The sequence below is a fragment of the Barbatula barbatula genome, assembly GCF_947034865.1.
Source record: "Barbatula barbatula genome assembly, chromosome: 16".
In the NCBI taxonomy this organism is placed as follows: Eukaryota; Metazoa; Chordata; class Actinopteri; order Cypriniformes; family Nemacheilidae; genus Barbatula; species Barbatula barbatula.
This window is the reverse complement of record NC_136779.1, coordinates 13,467,648-13,491,504: the sequence shown is the minus strand read 5'-3', so window position 1 is coordinate 13,491,504 and position 23,857 is coordinate 13,467,648. Positions and strand designations below refer to the sequence as shown.

The following is a 23,857-nucleotide window of genomic DNA, read 5'->3' as shown; positions in this document are numbered from 1 at the left end:
AGACCTCCATTTGTTGGGTATTATTGCTTATGGTTTACACACTTTCATTCCCAGAAATCCTACAAAGTATTTGTCTCTCAAATTCTGTATCCTTTTTGTGTCATCAATAATAATACATACAGTTTTCTCTTTTTTAAAATAGAAAACTTGTCCAGAGATTGATATTTTCTGATGTCTGGACGCTGTCATCATGGTTCTGGTAAAATATAAACAGATGATTTCATATATTGGTAATAAATACATTCTTTGAGAATTTATAATTCAAGTTTTGACTGAAAATGTCACATCAATGCTGGAATTGCCGATTTGTGTTTGGTGATGCTGTTGGCATAAATAAAAATATCTCAAGTGAGTCAAATACAATGGATACGGTTTGTCTCTTGTCATTTTGAAATACCACAAGGCAACAATGAAATCAAAAAGTCAGAGAGGTATTTGCCAGTATTAAATGTATTTTTCTTTTGAACAAAAACACACAAATACAATAACTGGCAGATGTTATATAAACACGTCTAATCTACAAAAATCACATCAGCACTTTACATTGAAAAATAGAATGTTCTAAGCAGCATTTTATGTTTATTACACATACAACATACATAACCATTATCTACAAGGACATCTTACAAAAATACACATTGATCATTGCAGCACAAACACATTCCAAGGTCAATTCTAAAAATGTCTTATTAATTCACCACAAAACATTATTTTAATCTCGAATGAGATTAACTTTCTGCAAAATATACAATTAAAACAAAAATACATAACACAACTCTTGCTAAACATCAAATGTATTGGCTTTTGTCAAATTCTTTCTTTAACAGAAGTTTGTTAAACAATTCTGGAACATTGGCAAAGAAATATCACAAATATGCCCCTGATTATTATTGTTTTTGCACACTGTTTGAGAGATTAGGTAGTTTTGTTCTTTGTACAAACATTCAAGCTTTATTTTTTCATCACATGGCCTCTTATTTGTGATTATTGTAGCTGTAAAGCAGGGCGAACAGTTTTTAGCATATGTTCTGGTGTGATGGGGTGTCTTTGGTGTAATATGCCACTGATAAGAATCCATTTTTGTGTAGACAACCAAATCTCATATTTCTAGTTTGCTCAATTTTCTTTCATTAAATTAAACCGTTTTTGCTCTGACACTCAGTTATAGCGATTTTCTGTCAACCACTTGATTTGGGATTATATTTAATTAATTAATTAAATTTCAGATATTATATAAAAAAGAGAAAAATTACTAATTGCAACTCCTTGTAATGAGTTTAACTCAGTTCACCTATGTACGTTAATTTATAAAAAGAGGCACAAATGGAGAAAAGTCACCAAAATCATTTCAATAAAAAAGGCATTTGTGTAACACAGAGATCTGGCCTGAAGTAAAACCTAAGGGCAAAAAACAGACAGAATTTTACATCCAGCCCAGAACCCTTGTTGAACCACTTAATGACTTTATAGTATTGTTGAGATCTCAACATGACTTAAACATTCCTATTCTATCCTAAAACTTCCTATCCTGTCAAAGAGAAACTGTAAAGACAATGAATCCAGCCACATAACAGGGCACCTTTCCACATATTTTGCTATATGTATTAAAAACCATCTGTTTTTAAAGGCACTGCCGCAAATAGTTGAAAATGTTATACCTAGCATTGCAAAACTGAGAAATCCTCATATCATTTAAAGGCCCTTAAACAGTCATGTGACTTTGGTTAATAAACCACAACATGATAAAGACATAAGTTACTTTTCTTACATCTGCAATGAGCCAAAAGACGTTTGTAGTATCTGTGTCTGCGGCTGGGAGTTAGGATAAAAGTTTTAAAAAAGATGACAAACTGTAAAACCGTTCCAAACCGGACACATCCATTCAATTCGCTGTCTGTTAATGGGCTGAAATTGGTGCTGGATTTTTCAACCTAGCCAAAGTCAATGCGTGGTCGATATTCAAGTACCATTGGGTAGACCTGGTGGAAATAACAGTGCAGATTGTAAATTTTAATGTCACACATGCACATACATTAAATTGGAAAATTATGTTATTGACTACAATTAGTAATGTTTAATCTGTTGAACGGAGCCACTTTCTATTGTGGACCAGTACCCAAAAGAATGCTGTCACAGCACCAATATACAAGACACAATCACACACAAGTGCACTTTATACAGCATATTTAGCCCTACAGTATCAGATACCTATTTTTAGAAAGGAAGGGATTTCTCTACTGTATCAGGGAGATGTGGTATGAGGCTCTTGACCCAGTTCTGTGTCATTCTATTCCAGAATTAATTCATTTTTTAAGACATCATACACTGTGAAGCTTGACAGAAAACTAATTGTGAAGCAGAAGGTCAAGGGCGTAACTTTAATTTTCACATTGGTGGGGACAAAACTGGAGTGGCATTATCACAAACAACTTGAACAATATTAAATGAAAATATTAGTCTTTGGTGTCATTACCTTATTATTAAGGTTACGCAGGGCAAAATCACAAAATGTACAATAGGTCTATTTTTTATTCGTTTTTCGTGGTGATGCTGGTGAAAATGCTGTAAAAATGAACAGTGGGCTAACAGAAAACACTAGAATATTAGCAAATTACTAGATTTAAACAGAAACAAGATTTTGGATAAGAATGTGTAAACATTTTAACTAATAAAAGCATGTGAAACAATTCAAAGATTGTCGTGATCTTGCATTATGTGACCGTTTGTAGTCATCTGGTTAATATGAGATGAATTAAATTATTCCTGGATAAATACATGTTAAATAAAATAATTCATAACTAGAAACCAGACACAGATATGCTTCGGGTGATAAATAAAATTAGTTTGGTCGAAATGATTCATTATTAATACTTAAAGATGGGGTAACACATGCAGTTTCTGCAAATCTCATATTAATCTTGAGATCCTATACAGTAGTATTGTATACATCGTATCTTCAAAGAGTATTTAATTTGATCAAATTTATAAAAGAACGAAACAGGGATCCAGACAGAAACATGTTGGATTGTATCAAGCACAGAAATACTACGTCATATGTCCAACTCGTTTTTTAACAAGTTGACCATGTTAAGCATGAGAAGGCATCATGTTTAATTGTGTAAAGAAGTCAGAATGCATGAAATAGCATGTTTCCCTATCTTTAATAATTCAGTGATCCCTGGATATTGGTAGAGGCGTTTCCCCAGCTTCCCTACCCAAATCAACGCCATTGCACTGGGTCTTATATCACACAGAAAGGGGTTATTTTGAGATAACAACTGGCTGGATGTACATATTGTTGCTTATTACATGGCTATTTGCCACACAAGTAAATAATTGAAAATATTTGATTTTGAAAGTCTTTTTATTATCTCGCTTGTAACAAATGCAAACCCTCTACCAGATAAAAAGGTTTCATACCAGCCTCAATGCAAGACGACACAACAACATTTTTAAAAAGACGAACGTGTAATTTGGTTTATCATTTGTGAATGTAGTCTGATATCTGTTATTAATTATGCATATTTATATTTATTTGTAATTATTATACTGCACCTGTCAAGACGACTTACAGTACCTGGATGAGCGGTGTGTTATCAGTTTAAGCAGTTGTTATCTGGGAATATCCTTCAACTGACACAACTGAACTGACCAATCAGAATCAAGTGTGACAGAGCCGTGTATTTCAAGCAATTTAGAACATTATAATATATATTTATGCACAGTCAAAACAAGGAACATTGATGAGATGTTACGTAACCCAGAGTATGCTGCAAGAGGACACACTCAGGACATAAGAACATAGGGACGCGCTGGTGGGGCAGCTGTCTCCCCCTTTACTACTACAGCGATTCATGACCTAACCTTTGACCTCAAAGCTTCTAAAGGCATGGCAGCTGTGTGTAAAAGTGACAATCATACTGCTAGAATTAACTCTGAACTTGCTCTTGACCCAGATCATCATCAGCTTGCTTAAATATCGAGGTGAGTAGCTGACCTGACTTGTTTTGGAATAAATCCTTTATACGTTTTATAAGCGTCTTAAGTTCATTGCTTTAAATTGAAAATACTGAAGGATTTTGTGTATCTTGAGTGTACTCAGGTGTGATATTTATAGTGCATGTGCCCCACATGTAATTATCAAAGTAGCACAGACGAGATTCTATCAGGTCATCACCAGGTTACACTACCATGGTGTCTCTATGGGGTGCCATTTCACAGGTCATCGTCAGGGTACTTTCCCATTGGTTCTCCATGGGGTGTCTCTGCATGGTTTGTGTCACATGTGTTACCAGGTATAAAGGTCTGCTCACCTTTGGGTTAAGATCTAGGTTAAGAATGTAGAAGCTTGGCACGAGAACATCGAAACAGAAGAAACATGCAACACTACCACCTTCAATAAACTCTAAACATAAGAACTTGGTCCTGCTTTCTGTATTTCTGTACTAAAAGCAATCTAGTACTACATTGGCGAGCCACCCAACGACTAAAAATCTAATAATACCTTAAAAAGGGAAACCACAAAACTGCTTATGAAAGAACAGTTAATACATAAATGTATTACATAATGGCCAAAATCTCGTTAAAACAGTTCAGACTCAAACCCATGCAACTGTACGTTATGAATATAGTCAGAGCTGAAGGGGTTCATGTTGTACCTGACTAAGTCCTTTAGCTGTGACTATATTCACAATATAGTCACACAGTTAGGCAGCCTTTAAGGCCCTGCTATGCTGCTTACTCCAGCAGAAAAGACTTTAGATAGACTTTAGTTTACACACATGACTAAAGAGAAGGAGATACTGTTATTAACCATTATTATGGCTTACGTTTTCCCCCCGGAGCCTCCAACGGGTCATGTAGATGAACTCCATGGTGTGGTCCTTTCCCATGATCTCACCATTGCATAGAACGTCTAGCTGCAGAAAGAGACGGTCATATGAACTTCAATTTTTCAGACCAAACCTACAGCAAAACTCATACAATTAAATCAGAGGCCACAGATCAGTAAACTAATAATATATTGACAAAATAAAGACAATATGTCATCTTAAGTGTATCATTATGCTGTTATTTGTCATCTTCTGGTCGCTGTGATAGACTAAAGAAATCCAAGTGTTACCTCATAAGAACTTGGAAGCTTTAACTTTAGACTTAGAAACTTCTTGATCGTTCCAACAGTCACTCTTGTCGAGCAGCGAATAAATTTCTTCATTAACCCCTGAAGATAAAGCAAGATGGAGACTGTCACATGTTTTAAACCTGCTCAACAACAGTCAACTATTACCATATAAAAAAGGTTTTTACCATACTGATAGCTCAGATGTCAATATTGGGTGTCTGTCAATAGCCATGTGAGGTCTCAATGTTTTTAAAGCATTTTTTTATTTTTAAGCATGATTTTCACAGTCAGTTGTCGCTGAATTGACACATCCATAACACTCCATATTCCTCATAAATGGGCAAATTAAATAAAAAATGTCATATTTGATGTTCTATGCTATAAGCCACCCCTTTTCGATTGGTTGGGTATTATTGTTTATGATTTTCGCATTTTCATTCACAGAAATCTTCCAAACTATGTGGTCTCTTAAAAATGTGTGTCCTGTTTTGTCACATCCATAAAGTTTGTATATTTACCTTATTTAGGAGTAAGGTTTAGGAAAATATAAACAGATAGTTCAATATATTCATACTACATTCTGTATTTTTTAAGCTTTGACTGCTTGGAATTGTGTGTGAGTGAGTGAGGACAGAAGAAAGGGAGTTGATAAATGTCAAAGACAAGGATTTTGATGAAACATTATGTTTTTTATGTTTTAAGGGGAACAGAGGGCAAGACCAAAGCAGAATTTAAGAATTGAAGCAACGACAAAGCCAATGAGAGAGAAGACGGAGAGATGTATAATTCAAGAATACTGACCTTAACAATGGTCTCTCCGATCTGGCCATTGTTGCGCGAGCAGTCGAGACAGATGGCTATCTGAGGATCACTTCTGTGGTAGTCTTCATCCCCTTTATAACCCTCTTCTTCATCTAGTCTGGCTTTCTTACATAAAGGGCTGCCCTCTGCAATAATACAAATAAAATGGTGTCAAACTATTGTGATTCATACCGTTTGATTATGCCTTCCTTCCAAAGTTGTCAAAATCTCTGAATATAAACATGTAGACTATTTAAATTGAACTTCCTGTGAAAATGGCATAAAATGCGAAAAAACTAATTACGTGCCATGTTATGTGCTTTTCTGACAATGCAGCGCACAAAAGACAAAACATTTCAGACAACCACTGAATAGATATGGTAATGCAAAAAGACATGTGCATCTTTCCGCAGTCTTTCTTTTATACCAAAATAGATCATATTCAAAAAGAAGCTATTGGGAAAATTACGAATGTACTAATTATCTCATGGTTAACAGCGGCTTACAGCTGCAAACACTTACAAGTTGCCTTGGAGACTTCAACCATTGTGAAAGTCTTTCATACTGGTTAATACATGGAGTACAAGAGTAGATTGGGAATTTTGTGCAACACCATGCCTTTTACTCTGTATACTACATCATACCGCATTGAAAGATATAATTTAACTAAATGCAGTACAGTAGCTTTCTCTTGATCTATTTAACTAAGACAAATAGAAATATGTGATTTTCATCATGCAATCTGACATTACAGCGAGTGTGCTTACATGCACAGTATAGCTGCTAATGTGTTAGGTCATATAAACGAGTAATATTTTTTTATATAACAGTTTTATATTACTGGGGAAAGCTCATAAAGGGCATAAGCAAAAACCACTCGGCAGAGGTAGTTTTTGGCCCTTTACTGCGATTTTGCGTTGCATGTAAACACCTTTAACAGTTTTCTCTCAGTTTTGTTTATGTATAGTAAATAGCAAAAGTCTCAAATGGACGTAACAGTAAAATAACTCATAAAAGTCAGCTCTCGAATCATGCAGTTGATGTAGAAATGTCAAAATGAAAACTATTGTTGCATATGCAGGTACTGTTGTGATGACACAAGACTTGAACCATGGCAGCTGAGAAAGCCATTCTTCGTGTTCTTTTTAAAGAATTTTCTGAGCCTGATGAAATCAGTATAAATAAGTGGTGAATACTACAAAATACATGTCTTCTAATATCTTCAATTGTTGTATAGACACAAAACCAATGCAATGCAACCAGTGTACAAAAGTCAATGGGTAACGCCATTGTTTGGATACCAATATCTTTCTTTCCTGCAGAAGAGTTTAAGGTTTAAAATCATAACAGGGTAACTGATTTTTGGGTGTACAATCCCATTTAACTACTTTGTAAAAGGAACTGTTAAAAATATCTCATGGGTCTGATTCCATAACAATGTACATGAAGTTGTATAAAAACTTAAAATGTAAACTTGATGATGTCACTTTGGATAAAAAGGTCTCCAAATTGCATATGTATAATAAATGTAAAATTATTGCTTCTAGACATAAGTACATTAAAAGTAAGCAAAGAGACTTGGTTGTCAAGGTCAAAGACACAGATTCATATTAGCTGTATGCATTACATAGTATGGACCATAAGGAAACCCGAAGTCTGATGAAATAAACAAAAGGGTAAATGCTGATTCAAAAAGGTAAGCTGGTCGATGTAGACTGACTCATGGCCAAAGTAAAAAAAAACTTTCTTTAGTATTGAAAAATTAGGAAGCCTAAAACAATCTGTGATTAATATAGATCATTGAAATTTACCATCAATGTTTTCTTTTGACTTGTTTCTTCGCCAGAATTCTTTTTCTTGCTGCTGTTCCTCTAAATAGAAAAAAAACGATATTAATGTTTAATAATAAAAATGTATGAGTTTGGTTTTTGTACACAAGGTTTGTGTCAATTAACTGATTAGGAATACAATACAATACAATATGTTGAATTAATGCTTACTTTCTCTAAGATCAGGCACAAGTTTGAATATGATTTCTTCTAAAGTGTTGTCCAACCTTTGGAAAAAACAGTAAAAGTATGACGAGAAAGAAAACAGTAACATGTGAGTCATGCTAATGCCTTTTTAACACTGATCACTAACACATCTGTTGACAGGTTTCAGACTGATACTGCTCTATACTCGTTGATATCTTGGTATCATCATTCTGTCTGGTGTAGGGGTGGAGATGCATCAGGGGTGTGGAGAGGCAAAACTGCGCTGGGTCAGTCTCGCAGCTGACATTTTGGCTCCAGAAAACAGTCCGGCTGTTGCCTGGAATGTTGCCCAACTAGGATTAAATTCAGTGTCAGTCTACAACTGTGCTACCCGAAGCCAGGCAACTGTGGGTTAAAACTGCTTAGATCTACTTTGCACAAAACATGAAATTGTGTATTGGCCTATCACTTCAGGAATATTAAATCGACTGACTTTTAATTTGATTTGTACAGTATCTGTTCTACAATGCAGTTCTGAAACTGATCCCAAACCAGTCACATTAACTGAGGTGTAATAGTATGATTGAATGGATCAATGTGGTTACCTTAACATCTCCAGGGGATTTGTTTCGTGAACCTGGATAGCACATTTTGGGCACTCATTGCTGTCTTCAAAATGTTGGACTATGCAGCTTTTACAAACTGTTCAGAATTGACAGAGAAAAAGATTATTCTTTAATTATTTAGAGACACAAACAATATTAACTGATCTAATAAAGCAACAGTTGTTGAAAATTCTATCATGATTTACTTAACTTCTTTTAGACTATATGCCTTTTTCAGTTAAAGGGGGGTTGTCCAATTTCCTTATTATGCTTGTTTAGACAAAGTCGGGCCAAGTAACAAAACAACCTTGTAGCCAATCAGCAGTAAGGTGCATAGTGCACAGGACGAAAGCGAAAGATGGGGGGTAGGGGTGTGTTTGTTTCGGTGATTTGAACATCAACAACGGCTAAGTGAAATCGGACACGCCACCTTTAAACACAAACAAATGTATTATATATTTTTGGAGGATCTATTGATAGAAATGCAATATAATATACATAACTATGTGTTCAGAGGTGTATATAAACCTTACATAATGAATCATTGTGTTTTGATCATTTTAGAATGAGCTTTTTCTATCTACATACACCGCCGGTCCCTTTGCATGTAATTCACCATGTTGTTTCTACAGTAGCCCTAAACGGACAAACTGCTCTACAGAACGCGTTTCGTAAATACGTCATCTCCTTCTGTAAAGAAGCGAAAATGCTCATTCTTAGTTCTGTGTCAGCTGGCGTAGTGCTTCGAAAGGGAGTGGGGAGGGGTGGATGTAATGTAATGTTATGCTAAATTTGTATACACTGGAGACTTTGTAATGTCATCTTCTTATATGGGGATTAACATTGTGATGCTCCATAAAGCATATGAGAAAAATATGTATTAACATTTATAAACCCACAGGAGTCATTTAAATTACAAAGAAATAGGTTATTTTTGGATTGCATGAGTATGTAAATTGTGAGAGAATTTTCATATTATCCACATATGTTCCTAAACTAAATATTTGAAAGAAGTCAAGATCTATTGACAGTTGGATATCTAAACAGCTTCCTGCCTCTCTAATCTCCTCCTATATTTTGCAGGTCACTGAAATTCCTTACATCTGCAAGAATGCCCACACACTACAAACCAAGTCTACATATGACATATACAGTAGATAAAGCTGTAGCTTCTGCTACATTGCATTATAGGCTACTATACATTTGTTTCTAAATCCGCGGTCACACTTCACTTCTCGATTTCCATTCATTACATTCAGAAATGTAAGTTCACATAACTATTCACAATTTAACTGTATTGTTCATTAGGGTAATAGGGTGTTAAACTTAAAGGGAAAATACGGCAAAAAAAAAGTTATTCTGCCCTGAACTACTCATCCTTAAGTCATTCGACAAGCTTAGGACATCAGTTAATCTTTGCAATGCAAATCAAGTACGTTTTGATGAGGTTCGGCAACAACCTTCTCAATACTATCTTGATTTGCATTGTGAAGGTGAACTGATGTCCCAGGCTTGTCAAACGATTTTCAAGGTGAGTAATTCATGGCAGAATTTGCATTTTTTTGGCAGAGTTCTGCTTTAAAACCATACCTAAAAGATCTACTTTAAAAATCTACTTGCATCTCTTTCCAGTCCGTTAAATCATCATTAAACACCTTACTGTAAAATCGGCAGGTCTTTTACCAAACCTTTACTGAGACTTTAGATACTCACAGGTATGCAAGCACTCTGTCACGGTGGTGGGCTTAATCATGTATCCTTTACAGACGTAACAGGTGATGAAATGGTTGAAATCCTTAACCAGGTGTTTCCTCTGTGATGTCATTGTCACGTGTTCCCAAGGAAATACAGATGATGCCAGGATGAGGTGAAGACTCAATGGCTCAACTGCTCTTGTTTGGCTGAAGGGCCACTGGCATCCTCTTCTGTCATGACATCATGGGCACAAGCCTATTACACAGACCGGTCAAATTGAATTGAATAATTTCCATTTGATGCAAAAGGGTTGCTACAATTTATTAATAATATGCATTCTATTTATAACAACAAGGATTACAAATAATCATTTTAATGTTTTCAGTTTTAGTATTAATTGTTTCTTTTATGTATTTAAATTGTATTTTTTCAGCAATGTATGTGTGTGTAGGTTTTCTTGATTGGTAATGGTTGAGAAACTGAATGAACTTGGATTTGTTTGTATACAGGTGCATTCAGGATACATTCGCGTTAAGCCCCGCCCCCGGGCGTTCAAAGCGAAAGTGCAGAAGCGACTCATTCAATAAACGACAAATAATATTCATACACTATAACTTGCCTTACAACTTATTAAAAGTCAAGTTTAAAACAATGAAAGTGTGACGTGCGTACTGTAACAAAAAGCCATTTTAACAGAGCACTGGGCCTGTGGAGAATGTTGTCGTACTTTGAATTACTTTGACGACTTGGTTGCGACATCATTTAGAAGTGTTGAGAAATAACACAGCGGGTTTGTCATACACGTCTCTACTGTAACGTCAACTGTCTCCATTGATCTTCGTCACATTGCCGTGTATGTATCTTGACATCCCCTTTAGGAAAACGTCTCTAATTCAAAACTACTGTCAATGCGGATTAACATGTGTCCATCGCCAGCGTCGCGATCCTGCTATTTACCTTCATACAGAATAGCAAGTGACCAGAAACATCGCGAGCTCTCATATCAAACAGACTAACAGCTGAACTTGCTACCATAAGTGTCACTTTGCGTTAAGGACAGGGGTGTTTTATCGCTCACCAGTGCGCACTAAATAACCAGCACGACAACTAGTATCCAACAGAGACATGCTGACGAACTTGATATATGACACACGACTGCATTCCCATCCCACCCGAAACTTTACGACACGGGAGAGATGAAAGCGAAAGGCAGCTGCTTCGCGACCGCAACGGCCATCTCTTACCTTCTTCGTATCACGGGTCCATGTTGATTATGCGCATTGGTTTGTTTAATACAACCGGAGTGTTTCGCGAATTTGGGCTGATGAGCGTTATGGTTGTAGCGGCACGGAATACGGAACTGGTTTCAAGGGGGCGGAGGACTTTCCAGTTCTTGTTTACGCATTGCTGTTTTATTCATTCCGCGGCAGATAGTCTCTGATTGGACGCAAACTGGGGCGCAGCCTTCAATTACCAACTAGTCCAGTAGCAGTGCTTTATCAGACGTGAGTGACAGAGCCCAGCGGAACCTGTTTATCAATAAGCTGTCTCTGTCAAGCTGGGTGGGTCAGACATCATTATACCTTTCTGTTTTTTATGTCAGGTACCTGCTATTAAAATGTGACTTATCAGACAGGCGTGCACTGACTGGATAGAGCCTACATTGCAAAGGCAGCATATCTGCACCTAAACCGGTAACGTTAGTCTATTGCAAAAAGTTGTATTTACACAGGTGCATAGATGCTAAATTGTTAACACTTTTCTATTTAAAACGGCTTTTTTGGGGGGGCAGGGGCATGTGAAATGGCTAGTATAACAGACAACCAGTATGTATGATGGAATATAGAAAACCCTAAAAACACTTCAGTGTTTGACGCTCCATTACAGTTGATGGTGTGAAAGCACCGAGAACTCATCTGACATCCACCATCAAACTAGAAGTGTTCATGATGTGGGAGCTGTCTTCGCTGTTCGTCCTTGACCAAGGTCTTGTTGTTAGCGCACTTTGTCTGCGTTGCGTTGTGTGTGCGTTCTGCTACAACAAGAAGATGAAGGTTGACAAGGAATCTTGTTGTGTAATGCAAGCTCCATAGCAACTCAAGTCGTCTCACAGTCCCGTAGTGTCAGCTCGGCTTAATCCAACAAACTCCAACTTTTAAATTCTCCTTCTCATTGAAATGACAACAGGGACGTTTCGTTACATTGTAATGACATTCCCGTCTTTGCATTGTCAAGTTTAAGTCTGGGTCCGGACCAGCTTGTCAAAGTAAATTGGAGAGCGGGACAGATTTTGACCCATGGACCCAAATGCATCACCGAAATGTGACCGTGGTAGTGTTTTCACAATTAAAGGCAGAGTAGGCAATCCTGTCCAGAAAGTTTTTTGTCATGCTGGTTGGAAGTCTCTTAACATCCTGATAGCAATCAATAAGTAAAGTCTGTTCGAGGGCAATGATACGTTGTGCACATTTTCAGTCAGCGTATTTTGCATCCCACTGCGCACCCTGTTCACGCAGACATCATAGGTTATCAGCGCGGTCATGTGCGATGTGCAGGCAGCTGGACAATGGGGGACAGAGAGCAGGGACCCGGAGATGTTCTTTATTGTAATTCAATTTGTACTGTAATGTTTTCTCACCGGTGAATGTGACATTACTTCACTGGAACCGATCCAACAGATTCTGGTCTGTGTGCGCGCTCATGTGTTTTAGAGGAGGCGTGGTTTTGTATGGTGATTCGCGAGAGGCAGGGATCGTATGATTGCATTGCTAACAGGCAAACTTTAGCATTTTCCAAATGATCTACTCTGCCTTTAATGACCAACAGAAAATAGTTTACAGGAACTAAGAAAGTAATCCCAACTGTTAAAGGGATAGTTCACTAAAAATATTAAAATTCGGTCATCATTTGCTCACCCTCATGTTGTTTCAAACCTATATGAATGTATTTGTTCTGTTAAACACAAAGAAAGATATTTATAAGAATGTAAGCAATTGTCAGTTCTGTGAGATCATCCACTACCATAGTAGGAAAAACTATGGTTGAACACAAAGTGAGATATTTTAATGAATGTGATTCTAAATACGAATAATCAGATCAAGGTTATTGACATATTATATGTAATTGACATATGAAGGATTTACTGTATGTAACTTGCATGTTACTGAAATTATGTAAAATTATTTTTGATTAATGAAGCAGAAACTTGAATCCTGAGAAATGATGTAAAGCTAAAATTGTACATGTTTTCAAAGAAACTGACATAACTACTTCATGCCAGTTTTATGCAGCGAACATTCAGTTCTAGCTATTCTGAATCTGTGCTCACCTCATTATAGGAAGCATACCACACATTCCTCTCCCACTGCTGTTACCATGTTCACACCATTCACAGACTTATCATATAGAAATAATATGTACACGTGAATAGTGAAAATGTTATGAAAAGCTGATCTGTCTAAGAAAAACAAGGAAAGCTAAAATGGACTATTTTGTCTTTGATGAGACTGTAGGCTAATAACTGTGAGCCTATAGCTTACTATAGCTTGTTCTAGTAGTGTTGTTCTATACTGGAACAATAAAATCCAATGTTGAAGAAATCTCTAGAACTGATTTAAGAATTTTACCAAGCTCACATTTGCTTGTTCCCCGCTCTTCGGGTATGAGATGCGTGCTTCCTTTATGGACATCTACATTTAGTCATTTAGCAGACGCTAAAGATAAAAACCAGACTAAAAACACAAGACAGTTCAAGCTTAACCTTATATAGCCTGTCAGCTATCCAGTTTGATGTTTTATACAGCTTTAAAACTTTACAATATACGAATGTACATCATAGCTGAGATCCTACACCTCACATTTATGGAATGAGACATGCCACAGCATTCACATGGGACAGGTCAAGCATTTGAGTCAGGGTACCTCTGACATAAAAAAAGAGTCATGTGATTGGACAGTGAAAGCACACCGCATTTCTGAAATAATCCATCCATCCATCCATTTTCTTCCGCTTCGATTATTCTGAAACAATCAATAAGTGTAAATGCTCATTTGCCAAGAGCGAACCAACTTTTTACGTCTAAAACGAATTGCATGATATGTACCTTGATATGTCATTTATTGTAATTCCATTTGTTTTGAATGGCTTGCTTTTATCCAAAGTGACAGAGAGTTCTAGGAGCAATAAAGCGATATGTCATACAGGAGCAATAATACAATAGGTGCTAATACCAAGTTACTAGTTTCAATAAAAGCCAGAACAATACCTGTTGAGAGGGTTAGTTTTTTCTCTCTCTCATTTGTCGAAATAGATGGAAGAGATGGGTTTTAAGTAGTTTTTTTAATATTGTGAGAGATGTGGTTGACCGGACTGAGTTAGGAAGAATGTTCCACCAGGAAGGAGTTGTGAATGAGGATGAGCGGGAAAGCGATGGAGATGCATGACATGGATCTGTCTTCCGGCAAGGAGGATGACCTGAGTTTCAGTGTGTTAGGAAATTAATCCGATGAATCATTCTTGAGGCAGGATCTATTATCTCTTAGTTTTCACTTTCCTCCTAAACTACTTTGTATTTAAATGGACCTCTCAAATGTCACATCTTACCGAACCTTAGTAAGACTTAATGACTTAAGGATCTTTTCTCATAAGTACACTCACTGGCGTAGCTGCTGAAAACAGTTATGTGCCTTCTAATCCCAGATAAAACCCCACAGGATAAACAATTTAGTTAGTTAGTTAGACAAGAGCCTCAGATTTTATACTGCCAACAGTGGCACTTGTTGGGAAGGATCGACATCTGTCTGCAAAGGTTACGAGGTCTTTTAATTGTTGACAAAAGATCTTTTGCCACTCATTTACATGTTTAACTTTTCTGTAATGGGCCTATATTTATTTATTGGAGTATATTTTTACAAGTTACACTTAATATGATGAAAGATTTGATTATACTCTCTGTCATACTAAAGATGTGTCAGCGTCAGTGCTGGACTTAGATTTCTCTCTCTAAATTAATATTGTTAATAGTATGCTGTGCTGCATGCTGACAGGTTCGGCACACTTACAGTGAATAAATTAATCTGAAAAGCACCTGACTGAAGACTCAATGCACAGATTGTATATGTAAATACATAGATTTTCATTGGAGTAACAGTGCGGACAGAGCAGCTATAATGCTCTTGATTATCCTCAATGTCTCTACATCACTGATATTATTATAAATTATAAAACAGGATTTTGAGCATTGTAATTCAGCATACACTACAAAAATAATTTTATTTAAAAAAGTATTTTTGTCACTTTACACAGTAAAATGTCTGAAATTTAAACATCATAAAGTTGTGTTACATATTAGGATTGTATTTGTAAAATATTAAGATGACATCAAGGTTTATTTGCTCATCTCATTGTTAATGTACAAAAAAAGTTTACCGGAAAAATAATTGTTCTTATGTGCCCTTACCTAATTACCCTAACAAGACATAATTTTTGGTCTTTACTAAAAAAAGAATTACAGCATTGACCATGTCCATGACCATACAGCATTGACCAAAGATCAAATGGGCTGTTACAGGGAATTGGGTCTAGAAATGGTTGATAGGTATTCAGCCAATGTGTTGAGTTGCATCTCATGTTTTACAAGCATTTTCGTAACACTACTGAGTACAGATAAAAAACAGACTAAAAAACACAAGACAGTTCAAGCTTAACCTTATATAGCCTGTCAGCTATCCTAGATGTCCCAGTTTGATGTTTTATACAGCTTTAAAACTTTACAATATAGGAATATACATCATAGCTGAGATCCTACACCTCACATTTATGGGATGAGACATGCCACAGCATTCACATGGGACAGGTCAAGCATTTGAGTCAGGGTACCTCTGACATAAAAAAGGAGTCATGTGATTGGACAGTGAAAGCACACCGAGTTTCTGAAATAATCATTTAGTGTAAATGCTAATTTTCCCCAACAGCGAATCCAACTTTTTACAACTTGCATGATATGTACCTTGATATGTCATTTATTGTAATTCCATTTGTTTTGTATGGATCCTAAAACATCTTTATAATGTTGATTTCATAAATTAGGATTACAAGGACTATTGATTTGTTTGACATGTGAGGTATAATATGAAGAACATTATTTTAAGTCTAGTCAAAATCTTGATGTACTTATTTAAATAGAAGCAAGCGCTATAAGCCAGCCACTATTGCTGAACATCTTCTTATTTCTTGACCTAAAGATTTCTTGAAACTACTACTACTTTAACCCATGAAATGAAAAACAACCCATGGCAACAGTTTTAGAGGTAACACTGCGTCTGGCAACCCTACTACAGCAATACAAGATAACAAACAAACACAAACAAAGAAATTAAGGGTTGAATAAAAGGTGTGCAGGCACCCAATGAAGCCTCTCCATGCTGATTCTTCAAACAAATTTTAGGTGCTAGGCATCTCTGTGGCAGTGATCCATTCAGCTTATAAAAGAGATGCCTGTGGAAGCCTCCCACAGAGCTTAAGAAAGCTTTTGAAACGGACACTCACTTAGACATGGTGTAAGTATCGGCAACCGATATATGTAATTTCAATACATAATCGTATTATGCTAACAGTCTCATTTTTAAGTTTTATAGGCAATGGACATGTGTCACCCGTAAAATGGCAGCTATCGTGCAAGGCAACCTCCCTTGTGACTTCTTACTGTGATTCGAGTGATTCACGGCGAGCACGATTCAAAATAGTCACGGACAGGCTGTAACACTTGCTCTCGTAATAGAAGCGAAGTGATGAAATCCAAGAAGAAAATACCATATTAAAGGAAGACATCTTTACAGTCAAAGCCGATTATGATGTTATGTGTCAACATGTAACTCCATACACATTTCCTGTCATCTTTGTGTATGATTTGTCGTGGCGGACCCCCCGGCATCGGGGCAATGGAAGCTAATAAGAGAGCGTCTTTATGGCAGGCACCTCTGAGTCCGCTTCAAGTTCCGCTCAGGTTACAGCTGCATTCCACCCAATGCCTAAAGCATTTCACTTCTGAAAATGGTTCATTTTTTACCCTCGCCCCTCTAAAAAGCCCCTGACATCAAATCACACACGGTGACGCATGGAGCATAACTCCAATAGTTCCAAAACATGCTCAGAATTGGGAGGGGGCAGATGAACAGGGCTGGAGTATGTCTGTCGCCACAACATATATAAGTGATGCTTGGCTCAGATCTTTAGATATAATAAAGAGAATAATCCAATATTGAGGAGAATTGTAACACACATTTTACTGGGATCAAGTCATGGGAATCCTAGAGTTCGATGAGCTGGTAGGCACTTTTAAATAATGTTTCAAGAACACTTTTATTTTTAACATGAAGAAGATTTAATATTTTAACTCACACTCTAAGAAAATGTGCTCCACAATGCCATAAAATAACAATTTTTGGCCGAATGGTTCTGTAAAGGATTTTTAACATCACTTGAAGTTTCACACAAAGTTCTTGTAGGCTATAACTTTCTTAAGATAATGAAAAAGGAAATATTTCTTCCGAATATGCTTATTCTATGGCATCTCTATGAACAACCTTTTCAAGCACATTTTTGTTTGTTTTTGGAGTTATTATTGGTTTTAGTTTTATTAATATTTTACATTAGCTCTTATTTATTGATTTAAATTCGTTTTTATTTTTATAATTTTAGTGCATTTAACTAATTTCGTTTAGTTTACATTTTTGTAAACTACAGTACCTGACATGGTTACATCTTGGATTAAGAGGTTAATGTCATTATCATATTTTGTGTTACTTTATATCTCAGCTGAGGTTTTATACTTGTCCAAAGAAAAACAGGTCAATTGAAGCTACTTATGATAAGTATGACTTTTTAATGCTTGTCAATGAATTTAAAAGTACTTCACAAATTTTAAAATGTATTACGCCTCTCTTTATATTTATTCTATACTGTCACGGTTGTTAAAAGAATCATTTTCTGCTTTTATTACACTGATGTTAGGTCACAGGGATTGGGAACAAACAGGAGGACCAATATCCACCTGAAGAAGCCAGGAGTTCTGCAGGCCAGAAGAAACAAGAAAATTACCTTCAATGTGAAAGTGAAGTTATCCTCAATAGCTTTAATGTAAGATTAAATTATTTATTTCATATACCTTGGCCATGCTTGTTTTGTAAGCTGATAACTACACTAATGACCCCCAGGTCCCAGAAGACAGTCAAAGGATAAATACAGGGACACCAGAGATAGTGGTAAATATTTCTGCAGAGTGCCTGCATCTGTAATGGCTTTTCAAAATAATCATCATTAGTGGGAAGGCAAACCGTGAAAGAATCATATCTCATCATCTCACAGAATGATTTTGTCGATGAGGATGATTTCCTGAGGGCAGCATTGGAAAACAAATTGCCAATGATCAAGAGTTACCTTGCCAGGGGTGCAGATCCAAATGCTTGTGACAATGTGAGTCTTGAAACAAAGTCAATTCTATGTAATAATATTCAGAATAACTCTAATAAGAAATGTTGTTCTTTGAAGTTGAACCGGACAGCTCTACACAGAGCTTGCTCACAAGGCAATGTTGAGATTGTGAAAGTGCTTTTGGAGGCAGGAGCTTCCATAGAAAATAAGGACAAGGTATTGCATGTCTATGCATATTTTGGAATCATATTTTTCTATAGACATAAACACAGATATATTTGTATCCACATGACAGCATAGAATATGGATTGGTGTAACTCACATGGGATCAAAGAATTTTCAATAGTTCTTTGGTTTTGTTGTGGCATGCACGCATGAAAGTTGTTTACTGACTTTGGATGAGCATCCAAAAACAACTAGGTAAATAAATTGACTCGTGGTTGTGTTAATCTTGTGTTCAGCTTCAAGCAACTGAGGTTCACAACGCTTGTCGTGCCGGAAGCTTGCCTGCGCTTGAGGCACTACTTAACCATGGCGCAAAGCTGGATTCAAGAGACAAGGTAAAACACGACAATTTAAAAGGTTTGTATAACAACAATTTGATACTCTGGCTGATAATATTGATACTGACATGAAATTTTCACGCTTAGCTACGCAGCACACCCCTTCACGTGGCCGTGAGAACAGGAAACTACGCATGCGCCGAGCATCTCGTTCACTGTGGCGCAGACGTCAATGCAAAAGATGTTGTAAGAAATGTCCATCTTAAGTTTGTTTAATAGTTTAAACTTAAGAGTCTTAACAGTTTTTTGTTTACGTTATTTGTTTTGTCCTAGGAGGGTGATACACCAATGCATGATGCGGTGAAACTGAACCGCTTTAAATTCATACAGCTTCTTCTGTTGCATGGGGCCGACTTGAAACACAAAAATTTTGTAAGTATTTCTGAATAATACTAATAATGAAGAATATATATTTATTGTACACACAATGTACAGTCTTAGAGGTTTATCAATGGATTCCACTTTAAACCGCGCATGGCGCCATCTGCTGGCATTATGTAGCATCCATTTCCTTTTAAAGTCTGTTAGCGGCTTAAATATTTAAGGGCAACATTTTTTTAATATTGTTTGTTAACTTACCTTTGCTTTTTCTTCTTTAAGGAGGGAAAGTCACCAATGGACTATGTTTGTGATTGGCAAAACGGAGCCAAAAGCCTCTTTGACAATATAAAGGATGAAAAAAAATAGAAGCCTGTACATAGAAAACATTTGTCAAACACACCTATTGACGAGAAATATCTGGGATTATACTTAAACATCTGCATTGTTATATTGTCTGCTTTTTTAAATCTCAGAAAGGTGCTTTATAGCACTCTACGTGACATCTCACCTGATGAAGCATGGTGCAGTCACTTTTTATTAAATTATGAGGACGAGAAACCTAATGGTATTTTCTCATTTCACATGAAATGGATTGCCGGAATATCTCAACTATTGATGAGATAACATTTATTCTTGAACCAAGTTTGGGCATGCTGATGGAATTTTTATTTACAGTATCTCACAGAAGAGAACACCCCCCTTACATTTTTGTAAATATTTTATTATATCTTTTCATGTGACAACACTAAAATGACACTTTGCTGCAATGTAAAGTAGTGAGTGTACATTTACTGTCCCCTCAAAATATCTCCACACACAGCCATTAATGTCTAAATCGCTGGCAACAAAAGTGAGTACACCACTAAGTGAAAATGTCCTAATTGGGCCAAATAACCAATTTTCCCTCCCCGTGTCATGTGATGTGTTACAAGGTCTCAGATGTGAATGGGGAGCAGGTGTGTTAAATTTGGTGTTATCGCTCTCCCTGGTTCATACTGGTCACTGGAAGTTCAACACGGCACCTCATGGCAAAGAACTCTCTGAGGATCTGAAAATAATAATTGTTGCTCAACGTAAAGCTTGCCAAAACCCTAAAACTGAGCAGCAGCATGGTGGCCAATACCATACATTTTCATGATAATTATACTAACCCCTGTTGTCATCCAAGATGGTTTTTTTTTAGTCAATAAAAAATTTAGGTTTTTGATGAAAACATTCCAGGATTATTCTCCATATAGTGGACTTCAATGTCCTCCAAAAGGTTGAAGGTCAAAATTACAGTTTAAGTTCAGCTTCAAAGGGCTTTAAACGATACCAGACGATGAATAAGGGTCTTATCTAGCAAAACGAACAGTCATTAAAAAATATATATATAGTATTTTGTTGCCAGCGGTTTAGACATTAATGGCTGTGTGGAGTTATTTTGAGGGGACAGCAAATTTACATACAAGCTGTAAACTCACTACATTACAGCAAAGTGTATATATTTTCACATTAAAATATATAATAAAATATTTACCAAAATGTGAGGGGGGAACTCACTTCTGTGAGATACTATATGTATTATAAAGTATCATGTTACTTCAAAATGTAGGAATGCATGGGTACTTTTGTATTTAGTTTAATTCATCTGTACATTTTGCTTGCAATCCATTTATAGGTTGGCAAAATAAATCATAATTTTTACCATATGTGTATTATCTTTCTATTAAAAGTGGATTGCAATAATGTGAAACAAAAAAATCTTCAATGAAATAAATGCACATGTATATTTAAAAACAGCCTCCATTTGTTTATGCTGTTTCTATTTTGGCCTTTTTAGATGCCGGTGTGTCCTCTATTTGCTCCTCAAGAGTGTGTGGTTTCTTCATGGTGTAAACAACACCAGATGCAGTGGCTCTCGTCTCTGTTTTAAATGAAGCATGAAAAGTATCAGTTAACATATATCATTTTAAACCAATCCATATCTAATATACAATATATGAAAGATTGCATGATCAATCCTACACATCTCATACCCATCATTCTAAATGCACATACAGCAAACCAACAAGCAATCTAACTCCAAACACCACGCACGCTATATATAGATTTATGCCTATACCAGAGAAATAAAAAAATAGTTCATCTCTTGCGAGTCATTTACCTCCATGCAACAAGACAGATCTGCAGTTAGTAGAAACTGCAGCTTTCGCGTCTCCCTCAGATAGGCCAAACACAAGCCCTCTGTAATCTGAATTACGGACCATAACACACACAGCGACAGTACAAATGCAGTAAAAGCTTAAATTTTAAAGGATACAAATTGGCAATGTCATATGGCCCTCTCATCTCAAGAGACTAAAGAACAGGGAAGAAAGATCATATTTCACATCATATTGTCGACACGCAGGGCTCCACAATAAAGACAGACCCTTAGTCTAGGGTCAATGTGTTAAGAGTTCCATCTTTTGCCTTATCACTTAGCCTTAAACTTGACACATTGTTACAAATTCTGTTGATTTAAACATATTATCTAGCTGGATAACATAGTTTTTGTGGAAATTGCACTAATGGTTTGTATAAACTAGCAGCATCTATGAATTTATAGCTATCATGCAATTGCATTATAGCTATGCAATCTCCAGATATTGGTCATCTAGTCCATTTAATGAAAATAATAAATACTTATTTTGGCACATTATAATATTTTTGTGGCGGTCCAATAAAAATATGCAGGGCAAATGAAAACCTGAGAAAAGAATTCTGAACCCTGCACACACGTTCGCTAAATTAGTTAAAGCCTGTACTTAAATATGATATTAACTTTAAATCGTGACCTTTACCTTCTCAGCTCCACTGGATATGATGATATTCTGTAGAAAAGCAGTGGTTCATTACATATTTAGTACCAGAACAATTTTCATTAATCTTTGTAAAAAGGTATGACATACTTTCCCTTTGCAGACTTCCATAAGGCAGGTGGCATTAGCAATGGTGTATCTCCTCATGCTGGAGTCTCTGATGGCTGCCGTATAACTTATGTCAAAGAAAACTCCCCTGTCAATCGCCTGCAACCAACATTGAATTATAGCAACAATAATGAGACCCATCAACTACTTTTACTTTTTTTAAAACAGGACCTCTCTCATTAGATTCACAGTGCTTATATCTTATTTCTATTTACACCCATCACTGTAAAATCAGGATGCAAAATGCCGTAACTCACCCCATTAACTGGAGCTCTTTTAAAATGGAACGGCTGCTTTTCAGCTACCGCAATGCAGATGATGTCAACATCAAAAGTCATGCAGGCTGCCTAGCTCAGAGGAGGATAAAATACATATGAATGATTATATCACTGTAGTTTGTGGTCATCAGAAATCAAATGAAAATAATCAACGTATTTGCCAAAATAACAGGAAAACAATTTAGAAATCCATTTTCACTAACGTGAAAGAGTTTTTCTGTCTTAGGGTACACAGCCACAAGGTCAAAGAGTTTGTATTCATTTGTGGGTCTCTGAAAAAGAAGAGTGTCAATATTTTAGTGAAGAAAAATGCATGGCAAATGTGTCAGAGGTTTTTTTAAGGCACACTTACAAAATGAGATGCATCAGATGCAACAATGGTCAAGCGATTTAATACTTTGATGGGTTTTGATTTGCCCTATAAAAAAGCAGTGATTTAAACACAAAATATAAACATGATATTATGGAAACATACAAGTAAAATAATTTACCTGTACTATAGGGAATTTCTCAAATATGTCTGATACACTCTGTGGTTTAGGAATTTCCTGTAATAGGTGGAAAGAATGCCATCATCAAGGGAAGTTTCTCGCAGTTTAAAGCATATTATGCTTTTGTATATCATACCTGTTTCTTCTGTTGTGGTTCAACTACATAGTTTATTGCCACTGTTGAGTATCCAACTAAAATATAAATATAATGTTGATAGCATCAGATGCAGAAATAAAGCAAACTTAAACATTATCTTAAGCCTTTACAACCAAATGTGAATTATTTATGAACACTGTAAATAATGAGCAACGCACTGACTTCTGTAAGTAAATCTGCTTCTACTTACGGTGAGCAGCGGTTTCTATTATGCTTCTGAGTTTGTTCTTATCGTGACTACTGATGATGTTTAAATCCATAAACACAGACATCTTTCATTCATTAACGCTGATGTGTTAAGGTTATATCGCACAATTCCTTTAAAACTCATGTACTGAGAGCCACACGCGTGCTCACATCCTTCTGCAAAAGCGTGAACATGACGCATGCATCACGTGAACGAACGGCGTTTTGTGTGTTTTGTAGTTCTTATGTGCTTAATCCTGAGCCAAAACCCCTTTCCAGC

General features: G+C 36.3%; 3 protein-coding genes across 3 annotated transcripts; 1 reads left to right on the top strand and 2 right to left on the bottom strand.

Moving 5' to 3' along the window:
* Nucleotides 1-432: 432 nt before the first annotated feature.
* pcgf5b (polycomb group ring finger 5b) lies at nucleotides 433-11,613 on the bottom strand. The gene is made up of 9 exons (XM_079476697.1): nucleotides 11,444-11,613; nucleotides 10,218-10,454; nucleotides 8,505-8,601; nucleotides 7,924-7,979; nucleotides 7,735-7,794; nucleotides 5,924-6,069; nucleotides 5,123-5,221; nucleotides 4,830-4,919; nucleotides 433-1,979 (listed from the first exon to the last, which is right to left on the bottom strand). Exons 2-9 carry the CDS (start codon nucleotides 10,327-10,329, stop codon nucleotides 1,932-1,934), a joined length of 708 nt encoding a protein of 235 aa, XP_079332823.1. The 5' UTR covers nucleotides 10,330-10,454; nucleotides 11,444-11,613; the 3' UTR covers nucleotides 433-1,931.
* Nucleotides 11,344-21,287, top strand: ankrd1b (ankyrin repeat domain 1b (cardiac muscle); the record flags this gene model as incomplete). The annotated part of the gene is made up of 11 exons (XM_079476916.1): nucleotides 11,344-11,562; nucleotides 11,681-11,761; nucleotides 16,979-17,068; nucleotides 18,211-18,304; nucleotides 18,388-18,461; nucleotides 18,565-18,672; nucleotides 18,748-18,846; nucleotides 19,092-19,190; nucleotides 19,281-19,379; nucleotides 19,467-19,565; nucleotides 19,794-21,287. The coding sequence occupies 11 exons, from the start codon at nucleotides 11,344-11,346 to the stop codon at nucleotides 19,878-19,880; spliced, it is 1,149 nt and encodes a 382-aa protein (XP_079333042.1). The 3' UTR covers nucleotides 19,881-21,287.
* rpp30 (ribonuclease P/MRP 30 subunit) lies at nucleotides 21,120-23,796 on the bottom strand. The gene is made up of 11 exons (XM_079476231.1): nucleotides 23,582-23,796; nucleotides 23,371-23,426; nucleotides 23,235-23,291; nucleotides 23,096-23,161; nucleotides 22,947-23,015; nucleotides 22,723-22,812; nucleotides 22,448-22,564; nucleotides 22,340-22,369; nucleotides 21,817-21,854; nucleotides 21,661-21,740; nucleotides 21,120-21,420 (listed from the first exon to the last, which is right to left on the bottom strand). The coding sequence occupies exons 1-11, from the start codon at nucleotides 23,661-23,663 to the stop codon at nucleotides 21,308-21,310; spliced, it is 798 nt and encodes a 265-aa protein (XP_079332357.1). The 5' UTR covers nucleotides 23,664-23,796; the 3' UTR covers nucleotides 21,120-21,307.
* Nucleotides 23,797-23,857: the final 61 nt, after the last annotated feature.